The sequence below is a fragment of the Equus quagga genome, chromosome 11, assembly GCF_021613505.1.
Source record: "Equus quagga isolate Etosha38 chromosome 11, UCLA_HA_Equagga_1.0, whole genome shotgun sequence".
NCBI classification, from domain to species: domain Eukaryota; kingdom Metazoa; phylum Chordata; class Mammalia; order Perissodactyla; family Equidae; genus Equus; species Equus quagga.
The window spans coordinates 68,266,087-68,278,901 of record NC_060277.1 but is presented as its reverse complement, the minus strand read 5'-3'; the positions used below and the strand labels follow the sequence as shown (position 1 = coordinate 68,278,901).

Here is a 12,815-nt window from a genome sequence, read left to right as displayed (position 1 = left end):
TACCTAAGGTTTATGCTTCATTTTTCTCCACAGCACTTGCCACCCATCAACGTACTGTCTATTTGACTTATTTACCTGGTTTATTGTCTGCCTCTATCCACGAGCATGTGAGCAGGGAGTTTTGTATGTCTGGGGTGCCTTGAAGCATTCTCAGACCCTGGAAGAGCATCTAGAACATGGCGGATGCTTAATGAATGTTTGATGGATGAATAAATGAATGAATGAATGAATGTCCTTTCCAGATCCCAACTCCCCACAAAGTTGTTGGCAACAGACTTGGGCACGAGCCTTCTGTTGGTCATGTGCACCCTAGCCACGAGGGAGGAGAAGAAAGCCCTCCACATTGAAGCAGTCCCTCCCCAACCTCAGGACCCCCAGGGGCTCTGCTGTCCTGGGGTTCCTGTTCAGAGACGGAAATTCCACCTGCACAGCCCCTCTACTCGGGGCAGCTGGCAGTCTCCCTCCCCGGCTGTACCAGCGCAGCTGCTGCTGCCGCCACACCGTCCTCTATCCCAGGGCTGGGGACAGGCTGCCCCCACCAGTGACCTGAACCTTTTTGCTTCCTTGACTGGATTAAACTGTCAAGTTGCTGGGTGTTTGCAGAGCGAAGGGAGAGCTGTAGACAGTAATGTGGTTTTATTTACAACATAACCGCCTCGGCGACATCACTGGATTCTGAAAACAGAACAATTTTCAGACCCTTGGGGATTTCTAGGACATGATTTCCATAAAAATTAAATATTGATGAATCTTATCTCTCTGCCAACTTCCTCGCTCCTCCTACCCCCACCCCAAGCTTCAGTGAGAGAGAGAGAGAGAGAGAAAGGAGAAAATGATCAGAGAAAGCAAGGCAGAGAGACAGCGAGAACACAGGTGTGGGACTGTTTCCATCAAACAGATGAGGGGTTAATGAGGGGAGCCAGCTCAGCCTGTGTCCAAGGGCAGGTGGGTACACATCCTGGTCCGCATCCTTCATCTACAGCTGAGCCTGGGTGTCCAGGAGCTGGCCCGCAGTGTAGCAGGCATCCAGCCTGGAGCCATGACACAGCAAGGGCTGGGCACCCCAGGTGGCGGGGATCCACAAGCAAAGGCTTGGTTGTGGCCAAGGGGTCAAGAAGCGGATGTTCGCACAGGCGAGGAGCAAGGCCTTTAGCAAACCAGCCCATCTGGGCCTCATCTCCCTCCATCTTCGTTCCTCCTTGAGCACCTTTCTCAGGGTCTCCCGGATTACACTGAATTACAGGAATTTCAGAGATGAGAACTTCAGGTTTCAGAAGGGGAAACTGAGTCTCAAAGGCAGGTGGCAAGCAACCCAAGACCTCAGGCCATCAGGGTGAGTGGGAACAGAAGCCAGCCTCCTGGACTCACAGTCCAGAGCTTTGGCAGACACCACACTCACGTCCCTGGAGGCAAACAGACGAATGGGGTGGATTTTTGAGGAAATCTGCGAACCAGCACGGAGGCTAGCTCCGACCAGCCTCTTGCCTCCAGGGCAGTTCCCTTTACTCCAGAGGCTGACCTGGACATTCAAGACACAGAAAGGAAAGATGCCCATATAGGTGGCTGCAGGGATGAGGGATAAAGGGGTTGCCTTTTGCTTTGGGGCAAGTGTCAGGCTGAGGGCAAACCCATCCACGAATCCTGTAACTGAGAGCGTGTTTCCCTCTGAGCTGATGGCCCTGGAGTCTGACTGCAGAGTCGGGGGCTGTGAGGTTGGGAGAGGCAGCTACGGGCAAGTGGAACCAGCGCAAGGCTCATCGTCAGGCTACAGCTGTTGACGAGCTCTCGAGCATCTCTGAGCTTTGGTTTTATCATCGGTAAAAGGGGCACAGCTTAATGGTTAAGGGCTGGAGTGAGCCGGTGTGAGTCTAAACTTAGATGGACTGAGTCTTGATGTCTCCATCTGAAAGGGGGATTTGTGTATGGAATGAAATACCTGTGGGGTGCCTGTTGACAGCAGACACTCAGCAACTTGGCTGGTCCGAGTCTGGGGGAGGCTCAGAGCATGGGGTCGGGTGGGGGCTTTGGGCCGTCCCTCTATCTCTACTCTTCTCCATGTGAAGAGCTGACTCACCAGCCTCCTTCCATGTGTCCAGACTCAAAGGTGCTGCCTCAAGATTGTTTGGGGCAAGTGTCAGAATGTGCCCAGGAGGCCCTACAGGATATCCCTGTGGGTGATGGCTCTCACAGACCCGAGTCCCCAGACAGCAGACCTACTCACCCAGCCCCACACAGCACCCACTCCATCAAAGCCCAACATGCATTGAAGAGAAGAGTCCACGACACACCATGTGGCTAGGAGCCACTAAACCCTCGGGGTCCCAGGTGCCTAGATTCCTGCTGACCTGGGAGAGGACCAACGCCTCGTCTTAGGCAGTTTCTCAAACATCCCACACGCAGCAAAGGGAAGCTGAATAATAATGATCATCATAAGCAGCATCTGGAATATTCGGTACTCAAGAGACACCCACATCACAAAACTCTTCCACGTCCCCAAAGTCACCGAGTCCTCCGCACCGTCTGGTGAGGCGTTTCCCCCTCCGCCGATCCCATCCAGCAGACGAGGACCCCGAGGCTCGGGCTGTGTGATTTGGCCAGATTCACGAAACGAGAAAGTGGCAGAGCTGGGTACGTACCCAGATCACTATGAGTAAAAGGCACCTGTCTACCAGCCTCAGGATGATAAGGGTAGTGACTCACTGCTCAAAATGGGCCAAAAGTCTCAAAAGAGCACATATGAAATGCACGTATCCTCGGCCCCAGCAATTCCACATCTGACTGTATAGCCCAAGGAAATAATCATGAACATGCTCAAACGTTTACCTTCAAGGATCTTCATGGCAGCATTGTTTACAAAAGCAAAGAAAAAAACAGAAACTGCCTAAACGTCCGCCAGGAGAGGATGGAATGCCTTGTAGCCATGAAGGGCACAGCACGGCCAAGGGAAAGTTCACGACACATTAGATGAGAAATGGGAACAAACGGAAGGAAAGATTCAATTTTTAAAACACAAACTCCATACACACACCTACAATAAAAGACCAAAAGGGTGTAAAATGTTACTAGTTGTTTTCTCTGACTTTCTCTGGTAAAGTTGTAAGTGAGTTCTAATTTTATTTTTTCATCTCCAAATTTTCAAAGTTTTCTAAAATAGCTATGTATGACCTTTGTAACCACCCCTACCCCCAAAACAATCAATGATCTTTAAAGACACACACACAGTATAACATCGACAGGTTTACCACGGAATTTTTCTAAGAAATCCAAAACTGAAGCCTGTCAGTCACGATGTGACTGGACAGCGTTTGGGCAAAGAGAAAAATTCTTAAGATCAAGACAGTAGCTCACCAAACCCAGACTCTTACAGACCCAGCCCTTGGCGAAGATGTGAGACTGTGTGCCCCATGGAGGCGATGAGTCCACCTGGGATCCGGCGCATGTATGGGGATCCCAGTGGCTTAGCCAGAGCAGCCCCCAGCAGAGAACAGGTGGCTGGGTCAGGGCCACCTTTAAATGGCCCAAGACAAACCCTTAGAAGAAATGTCAGTGGGAAAACAGCCAGGTGATTGCCATTCTGGTTGAAGAACTGATACACTCAGAAGAGGCTAACAGAGGGCAGGCAGAAAGGGTGACCCCTCTCTTCCTCCTTAGTCCTCTCCCTCTGAGGACCATCAGCAGCTGCTGGGAGAACAGACCTCGGCTCACAAGGCGTAATAGCTGCTGAAGCTTCACAGGTTTGTAACCAGTTGGCAGACGGTGTTCGGTTTCACTCATCAGCCCCATGGCGGGAACGCACGCTCCCACAAACCATCTATCCGCTTGCTCACGATATCAGGCCTCAAAATTAACTACCCCAGATCCGAATTGGTAGCAATGCCAATAGCTAAGCTCCCCTCCCTCTCATTCTCTCTTTCCGCCCAAATGCGGGAGGTGACGGGATCTGGAGCACTGAGAACCAGCAGGGTTCCTTCCATCTCCAATACGATCACAGAAAATTAGACGAGATCATTTTACAGTGTTTAAACACACATTACATTGGTCAAGTCCCTCTTGCTGGCAGAGGGTCAGATCGTTAAGATGCTGATAGTGCCTCAAATGTTCTTTTTCTGTCAAACTACACTCTTGGAGCTCCCTAAACCCATTTCAACTAGCTAGCGAAAAATGGTAGAGATTTTTATCTGGGGCCACAAATGAACCTCAGATGGTGCTCAAAATGGGGGCACGGCAGAGAGGGCTCCCCCTCTTTTCCTGCTTTCAAGCCCCACCTCTTGCATCTGCTGCTCCCAGCCCCACAGCCCAGGCGGCCCAAATTAAGCCCCCAGCCCCACCCGCGGATTTTGTTCTGCCCCATTTAACATTTTGCTCTGAGCATTTTCCATCATAAAAGTCTTTGAAAACATTTTCAGCGGCTGTATTACAGTCCACTGGATGGCTGTGGCATAATGTAACCACATCACAGGACATTTGAGCTTATCTTTCTGCCAAATTAGGATGAGACGAAGCTGCCCCTGGGACAGCCCTGCAGCCTCGGTGCCCCGGGCCCTTCTGGAGAGAAAGCGCTCGGCACTTCAGACAGGAAAGTACAGCCAGACACCCGAATTCATCTCTTTCACCCACCCCCAACATCCAGGAGAGGAGAAAGAAAAATCATGCCTGCAAAGAGGCCCCTGCAGGGGAGGCCTGGCTTGGCGGAACTTCCAACCGATCCTGCATCCACCAGACCTCCACGCCAGAGGCAAAATTTGCTTCCTCATCCTCACCAAAGAGTTGGAAAAGACAATCGTTCACCAGGATTCAGACCCCTGGGGAAGGTGGGCCATGCTCGGGCCTTGCTAAGCTGACACCTTCAAGCAGGCCCCCTAGGGCAGTGGCTCTCCACCGGGCGGGGTTGGGGGGGTGGGTGATACTGTCCTGCAGGGGACATGTGGACATGTGGCCATGTTTGGAGACAGTCTGGGTTGTCACAACTGAGGGAGGAGGTGCTATCGGCATGTAGTGGGTGGGGGCCAGGGATGCTGCTAAATATGCTAGAATGCACACACAGATCCTAAAACACTTCTCTGACCCAAAATGGCAAGAGTTGCAAGGTTGGCAGACCCTGCTTCAGAGCGAAGTCAGAGCCCCGGCAGAGCCCACACCAGGAAACTGCAGAGCCGAGAGCTGACGGGGGCCGCGCAGAGGGGTGAGTCCAAGTCACCTCGACATCCACAGCGGGAGGTGAGGGAGAATGTAACGACAGCCTGGGAGCCAAAGACTCACTCTGTCGGCTGGATGGTGGTTTTCCCTGGATGCGCGACATCTGGGGCATCGTCGTTGCCTGACCCGGAATCTCTCACTCCAGAGCCAGGTCACAGGTCACCCTGAGGCCTGCTGTCTCTCAAAGGGATCCACAGAGGACACCTCACTCCAGAGCATCCTTCCTCTAGCTACGAGGCATCCCACCCCTGCCTGCCACGCCGTCAGCAGCTCCCTCTCACCTACTGAAAAATGCCTGGACTTTGAGGCAAGCATCCAAGGCCCATTGCCACTTGCTCCACCTACTTCCATACCACACCATGTGGCCTCCACGTGGGGCAAGCCAGGCTGCTCTCCTGCCACCTTGCTCCTGCTCAGCAGCTGCCTAGTCTCACGATGCCCACCTCACACCCCTCATCTGTCTGTTGATTCTGCCCCGCGTCCTCCAGCTCCAACCTTTCCAAAAAATGGCAGTCCTCTTCCCTCAGCATCCCTCCGAACCTCTTTCATCCCCACCAGACGCTGACCCTACTCCACCGAGGGTCAGAGGCGCCCAGCTCCTGTTGCAGCCCTTCCCCAGCTGTGAGCTCTGCCTCCTGAGTGGGGCCGCGTCTCCCCCATAGCTGTGCTCTGCGGGCACCCCCGGAAGGGTTAGCACATGTGTCTGGCCACACCCCACTCAGTCTGTCCTGCTAAGACCCGCTTTCAACTTTAAAGCTGGAAATGATGACTCTGCTCCTCACAGCTGCAAAATTCTGTGCCTCTGAACAATGGGACCTGAGGAAATGCCCATCCTCCCAGCCCCATCCGACAATACAGGGGAGGCTGGATCACAAACAGCCTCAACACAGATGCCAGCGCCCAGGCACCCTGAGAGCAAATGTCATTTCTGAGCACCTGGATGCCCTTTCATCCTCCTTCTGACCCGGACAATTCATGGCAGCACTGGCCAGAGGCGGGCGGGTAACTTGTCCTTGAAACAGGTCACGAAAGGAAGCATGGAAGGTGCTAAGGGGCAAGATGGCGCAGGATGCCAAGAGCCCGCACTGCCTTTTGGTACATGCTCCAGTGCAAACTGCAGCGACCTGGATTTGTGCCAGTAAACAGGAAGAAAGGCTGAAAACAGATGTTGAAGAGTTTTATGTCTTTAAAATCGATGTCTGGAACCACAAGGCAGAATTCTCTGAGCCCTCGTGGGCTGCCCAAGAGGAGGCGCCCCCAGAACACTGGGACATCTATCTAGGATGCTGCTTTGAAGCCACCCTCCCCAAAACAAGAGTCACAAGGGAGCCCTGTTCCCTTTCTGGCATCAGTGGTGGGGTGTAAAATTCTATAACCTTTGCTAAGGGCAATACGGCAAAGTTTGCCAACATGACGATGACGACACAGCCTTAGACCCAGGATGTCCTAGGAATCCTATCTTACAGATCCACGGATGCCAAGTGACCTCCCTACAAGGATAGCCATCACAGCCTTGTTTGTAAAAGCAAAAGACTGGAAACAACCTAAATGCTTACCAGCAGGGGACTGGTTACATAAATCATAGCACATCCATGTAATGGAATAAAAGAACGGAAGGTGCTCTGTGCCGATAGGCAGCGATCTCTAAGACAGACTGCTAAGGGGAAAGAGTCCAGGGCAGGGTGGTATGCGTAGCTCACTACCATCTGTGGGGTTTGTAAGGGAATCATGACTTTGTAAAAAAACAATGGCTGGAATATTTATGGAATCTGAAAGTGGATGCAGGAAGTCAGGACCATCAGCTGCCTCCAAGGAAGGACACTGAGGGTGAGGCCCAGGGACCAGAGGAAGCCTCTGCCCTCTCCACCTCTGGGGTCTTTTTATTGTGTTCCATGTGAGCATATCATCTACTAAAAAATAATTTAGAAGCCCACACAGCCAGGATGCACTGCCTGTCCCACTCCATTACTCTAATTTCTTCTCATCTCTCCTGTCTCCTCCTCACACACTCACCCGCCGGTCCCCTTCCCTGCCCCCCGGATGTCACATGGAGAGGCAGCAACATAAAAAGCCCCTGGACGTGGTGTCAGGAGCGGGCTGTCAAGCCAGCCTCCCCCTCGGTGCCTGCGTGCGAATGCTCTCACTTCTGCAGACCGGCACCTGCTTTTGCAGCGAGCACAGATCAGAGATCCCCCCTCACTGAGCACTGGGAGGATTAAAGCAGACCCCCAGCGGGAAGGTCCCCAGCACAGCACCCAGCACACAGGACAACACCCCCAAGTTTGCTGGCTGAGGAGGCCTGCCGTCAGCCTGTCCTCTGATTCCAGTGGGGGGCTCTCCAGGGAGCAGCTCTGACTGCGGGTGGGAAGCAAGCCCTGAGAGAGCGGCTCGCTGCCTTGCGTGCGTGTGTGAGCAGGTGTCCCTGCTGTCTCTACCCACGGCTCTGCTCCCACGGGGGGAGGGGGGAGAAGGGGGCCCCAGGCCAGATGTCTGCGAATCAACAGACTGTCTTCTCGGCTCACTGCATTGTGTCTCGTGAGGCCTGACGTCCAAGACATCCTTGGCAGTGGCTTCGGAAAAGCTGGAGATGCAAGGGAGCCAGTTCAAAGGCTGCACTTGTGCAAGACAAAAGAGCAAGTGAACGGCCTCATCTCCCCTCACCTCGCAGGGAAGCATCCCAAGAGGGCTGCGAACACGGAAGCAGAGGGCAGCAGCTCCCTGGGTGGGTGGGGGACAGGGGAGGGTGTGCTCCTTGATGTCCGAGCACATCTGCTTTCCTTGAGCCCACGTCCTGCCCTCTTCACACCGCCAGCCGACGGGAGCAAGACTGAGCTCAAATCCTGGCTCCACCACCCACTAGCTGTGTGACCTCAGGCAGAATGCTCAAGCTCTCTCTGCCTCAGTTTCCTCACCTGCAAACTGCAGACAATCACATCACCTATCCTGAAGGATTGTTACGAGGATCAAACGGGCTAATGTGTGTCAAGCGCTCGGCACGGTCCCTGGCACAGAATAAATGGTCAATACACGTTAGCTAGCGTTGACACCCATCGTCCCATCGTCATCCTCATCATCGCCAAGGCGCTCCTCTCTCCTAGCCCCATTCTGCCACACTGCCGGTGTCACAGTCCCACAAGACTACTGAACCCCAGCACAGAGGAGCAGCCCCAAACCCTAGCCTCCTGGCACCTCGGGCCATCTCTAGGGCCACAGCAGCCAGCCCAACTTGCAGACCGCTGGACGCCAGCCTCAGCTCTCAGTGTTCTTTGGCCGGCCGGATGGGTCTCAGCAGCTTCACTTCACAATCCCCTGCTCCTGCCTTTTGCAAGCCCCACCTGGCCTCGACCCCAACTTTTCCCATGAACATGCAGGGACAGTGGCCTTTGGTGCCCAGCCCAGCCCTTGCACAGTCACGCTCCACTCCTCAGCGCAGGCTGCAGCAGAGGTGCACATGTGACTCCGGCCTCTGAAGTCTGATTCACCGCCTGACGCTGACAGCGCAAATAACAGAAAATCCATCAGCTCTCCCCAAGTCCAGAGCCAGCATCTTCCTGCCTCCAAACCAAGTCAATTTAACATCTGACACTTGTGCCAAGAGCTCACGGCGGGAAAGACACGATCCTTTCAGCTTTACAACCTCCGCCGACAATTCCCCACCTGGCCTCGGACCGCCAGCGTTAGTGCCAGGCTCCCCGCCGGCACGGTGGGTGGTGTCACACCTCTCTCCCCGGCTCCCACCCAGGCTCTGAGAGGGGACGTCTGCAGCCCAGCACAGGCACTTGTCCCCTCGCTGAGACCACAGCACATGCTGGATGGTTCAAGGACAGCATTGTGAAATTATAACTGGTCTTACTTTCTGGGAACAAAATCCCGAGCACATCTCTACGGTCACGTTGGCCTGTGTCAGCGAGTCGGGGAAGGCGTGCGTGACATTCTCTGGCAGCTTGAAGCACCCTCGGTACGTGACGGTCCTCCCTGTGGGGAGGGAAATGGGTTTCTGGTGAGAAGTGGTGTCCACAGTTGTTGGTGTCCGTCCCAAGGGAAAACAGTAGCTTCAAATCCCAAAACAGGTGTAAATATACTCAGCAGGGGTAGATTTCAAATTAGAGAGTGCAAACTGCCCTCGATGGGGTGTGGTTAAGCCAAGCTCCCTGGAGATACCAGGCCCCAGAACTACGGTCACCCAGGGGCCACGTGGCTGAAACTGTTCAGCTCAGATCTCTCTTCTCCCACCAGCTCTCAAGGGGCAGTGTTCATTCACCTATCCATCCTTCCTTCCTTCAATAAATTGGGATTATGCATCTATTATGTGCCAGATTCTGCACTAGGTGACCTGAGAGGCTGATATTCTAGAAAATCCTATGTCCTCCCCACACAGGCATGAGAAGAAAAGTAGGCTGGGGAATCTGAAATCCTGCCACGTTCCGTCTCACAGTGCCCTCGAGTCACACCACTGCTTTGCTTTCTCTCTGGTCTTAAACTCCTACCCAAATTCTAGGAATACTTCTCAAGCCGGTGTTACAAAGGAAGCCTCGTGCCAAGCTGTTCTCCAGACCCCTGGTGGAGAAGTCCAGCTCCCTAGTTGGCTTCCTGGGTGGTGAACCAACCTTCTGCAATGTTCCAGTACCAACTGCTCATATTTCTTCCAGACTCATCAGAGTTTCTCTAGGTGGCATCCTGATTCACATCCTATGCTCTTTTTAACAGCATCTCCTGAGGCTCAGCATCTCGCCCAGCTGTCTCCACCTGCCACACCTCTTGCCCAGCAGCAGAAATCCTCTCAGCAGCCACAGTCCCTGTGCCCAGGCTGTCCTGGTCACCCTCCCTTGCCATGTGCCCCAGAGCCTATCTCCCGGGTGTCTGTCCCACCCCAGTACAGCTGGCTGAGGACCATAGCCCAGTCTATCTGGATATTTTGTTCTTTTCGGGCCAATGATGCCACAGGACAGGAAGGAATTCCGTGAGCCCAGCACAAGCCACCTCCCAGGCCCTTACCCCAAAGCCAGGGCAGAGAGCGGGTTGTGGGAGACGCAGCCCCATCAGGGTTCCACGGCGGGAGGGCTCTCTGCATGCAAAACGGCAAAGCCGGACCAAGCCTGGGATCTGGAAGCCCATCCGATGGACCACAGCACCACTGGTCTGGACGTTAGGGCACGGGCCTGTCAGGGCACGGGCCTATTAGGGCACAGAAGGAAAGCAGCCGGGTGCTGGGAACACAGTCCAGGCTGCACATCCTAATGGCCTGGGGTCAAGTCCTGGCACTGCCAGTGACTCGCTCTGAAACTTGCGTGTGTCATGACTCAGAGACTCTCCATTTCCTCACCTACATAACAGCCGGCAGCTAGAGTTGTTCTAAGGAGCAACGTGTACCCGTGTGTCAGCTCCTCATGGGGCTGCGTCTCCCACGACCCCCTCTCTGCCCTGGCTTTTGGTGTAAGGGCCTGGAAGGTGGTTTGTGCTGAATTCCTTCCTGTCCTGTGGTGTGACTGACCCCAAAAGAACAAAATGTCTAGATGGACTGGGCTGTGGTCCTCAGCCAGATGCACTGGGGTGGGACAGACACCAGGGAGACAGGCTCTGGGGCACGTGGCAAGGGAGGGTGACCAGGACAGGTAGGGCACAGGGAGAGTGGGGTGACCAGCATCCCAGTGAGTCCTAGGCCGCAGGGAGGTACAAAAGAGAGGTGCATCTGGGCCACTCCCGTGCTCCCCACATCCAGCCCTGAGCCCGACACACAGCAGGTGCCCAGTAACTGCTGATGAATGCATGAACATGACAGGGCACGTGAGGGACCAGTGTGAACTCAACAGAGTATGAGGCGAGAGCTGCCAGAGGTGCAGCATCAGCTGCCCTGGACCTCACTGAGGGGCTGTCAGCGAGGTGGCTGCCATCCAGTGCAGTCTATTCCATACCTTCTCCCTCGCTCCCCAGGGAGAGCCCGACGGCCACTCGGGGCAAGAGACCTCCAGGCAAGGCCACTGCTCAACTGCTCAGCACCTGCCTCTGATCCCAACCCAGGGGCACGTTCTGGGGGCTTCCTCCGTGTGGGTGCTCCTCGCTAGCGAGAAGATGAAATTGAGGATGGCCACCTGGTCACCTCTTGACACAGATCCTGTCGCCTCATCCCCTGGAGAAGGGAGTGGGCGGGCAAAGGTCAATCACACGGGCTCCATAGCCTGCCGGAAGGGGTGGCCATCACACTGTTTTCAACATGAACCACGACATCAGGTCTAGCTGACTCAAGGTGTGACGCTGGCTTGAACCACTGGGCTATCTGACCCTTAACCAACGGGCAACCTAAAGCACAATCATCTCTAAGGGTCAGTGGCTGAGCAGGAGGAGCGGGCAGGGCACCCCAGAGCCCACAGATAGACCTGGTCCTGCTGGGAAGCAGGGGTGAGGAGTCGGGGGGCTAATGTTGTTTGAACCCAGAGAAATCAAAGCTCCAAGAAGCCAGCCTGGAGCAGTGTGGTCCTCAGGAAGCCCATTTGGATGCCCAGGTGACAGGGAAGGACTCAATAGACCCACACACCACACCACGGCAAACCCTCGTGCCAGGACAGGGCCTGGCACAGAGTAGGTGTCAATGAGCGCCTGTTGAGTTAACGGTCTCATTAGTGAATTCATAGGGTGTCGTCAGGTCTCCACCCTGTGCCTGTTCCCTCATCTGAGGCCCTTGTTCCCAGACACGTCCTGTCTGAAGACAAGAAACACCTGAGCAGCAACCTGGCCGGGTCTGAGCACTGAGCCGCTCTCCCCGTCACTCTGGCCCCACAGACAGTGGCCAGGATTGGCTTTACGCTCACCCACGGCTCTCATGGCTGGGCTTCTGTACCGCTCGACAAACTCACTCACTGCTAGGAGAGCTCTCGCAGAAACCCCTCTGCAGTCTCAGCTGCTGGCCTGACACCTCCTTCTCTGAGCTCTGCCCTGTTCTTGAACTAACCCATCAGCTCTCCTGGAGCCCCATTATTAGGACCACGGCCAGAGGTGACTGTGTGCCTGAATCAAGGTGGCTGGACACTGGGCTGTGCCTCCATCATCTGCTGTCCCACCATGGCCAGTGGTGGTGGGAGGTCTCCCCTGCTCTGACTTCTTCCCAGCCCGGCCCCACCCCCAGTAATGAAAAGGATGGCCCCCGATACGTGCTAATGCGCACAACCATATTATTTTCGAAAGGAGCCTTTTATCATTAGATTAAGTGGATCTGGGGTTCAGCATCTTGCAATGATGAGTTTCAAATGCACCTAGTTGGGCCCCTCACTTATGTCTATTTGACAGCACTTTTAGTCGAAATTCTTGGGGGTTCAATCTTGCTGTCAGGTGCATCAGCTCCCTCTCCCTCATGGCGGATTACTTCCTCCTGGGCTCTGTAATTTCAAATTGTAAGCTCGTCTTCCGTGAGAATTTATCCATGGGAACTCTTTACACCTGGGTTGGTGGCACAGCTCTCAAGAGAGATCTTACATCTGCTTCTGCCAGCATCTCCAGATGGCCTGGAGCCAATCTTCATCTTGGAGCTTTCTGGACCAGGCAGCTAGCAGAAATTTGAACTTCAAAATGCATCCAAACGCGGGCCCGCAATTACAAATTCTTAGGAAGATTTTTTTTTTTCCACC

General features: G+C 54.3%; 1 protein-coding gene across 2 annotated transcripts in view; it reads right to left on the bottom strand.

Moving 5' to 3' along the window:
- WSCD1 (WSC domain containing 1) overlaps window positions 1-12,815 on the bottom strand; it is a 50,132-nt gene that overhangs the window by 18,488 nt on the left and 18,829 nt on the right. For both annotated transcript variants that reach the window (XM_046677262.1, XM_046677263.1), the window contains one exon: window positions 9,050-9,171. In XM_046677262.1, coding sequence (XP_046533218.1) covers window positions 9,050-9,171 — 122 coding nt within the window. The remainder of the gene's footprint in view (window positions 1-9,049; window positions 9,172-12,815) is intronic.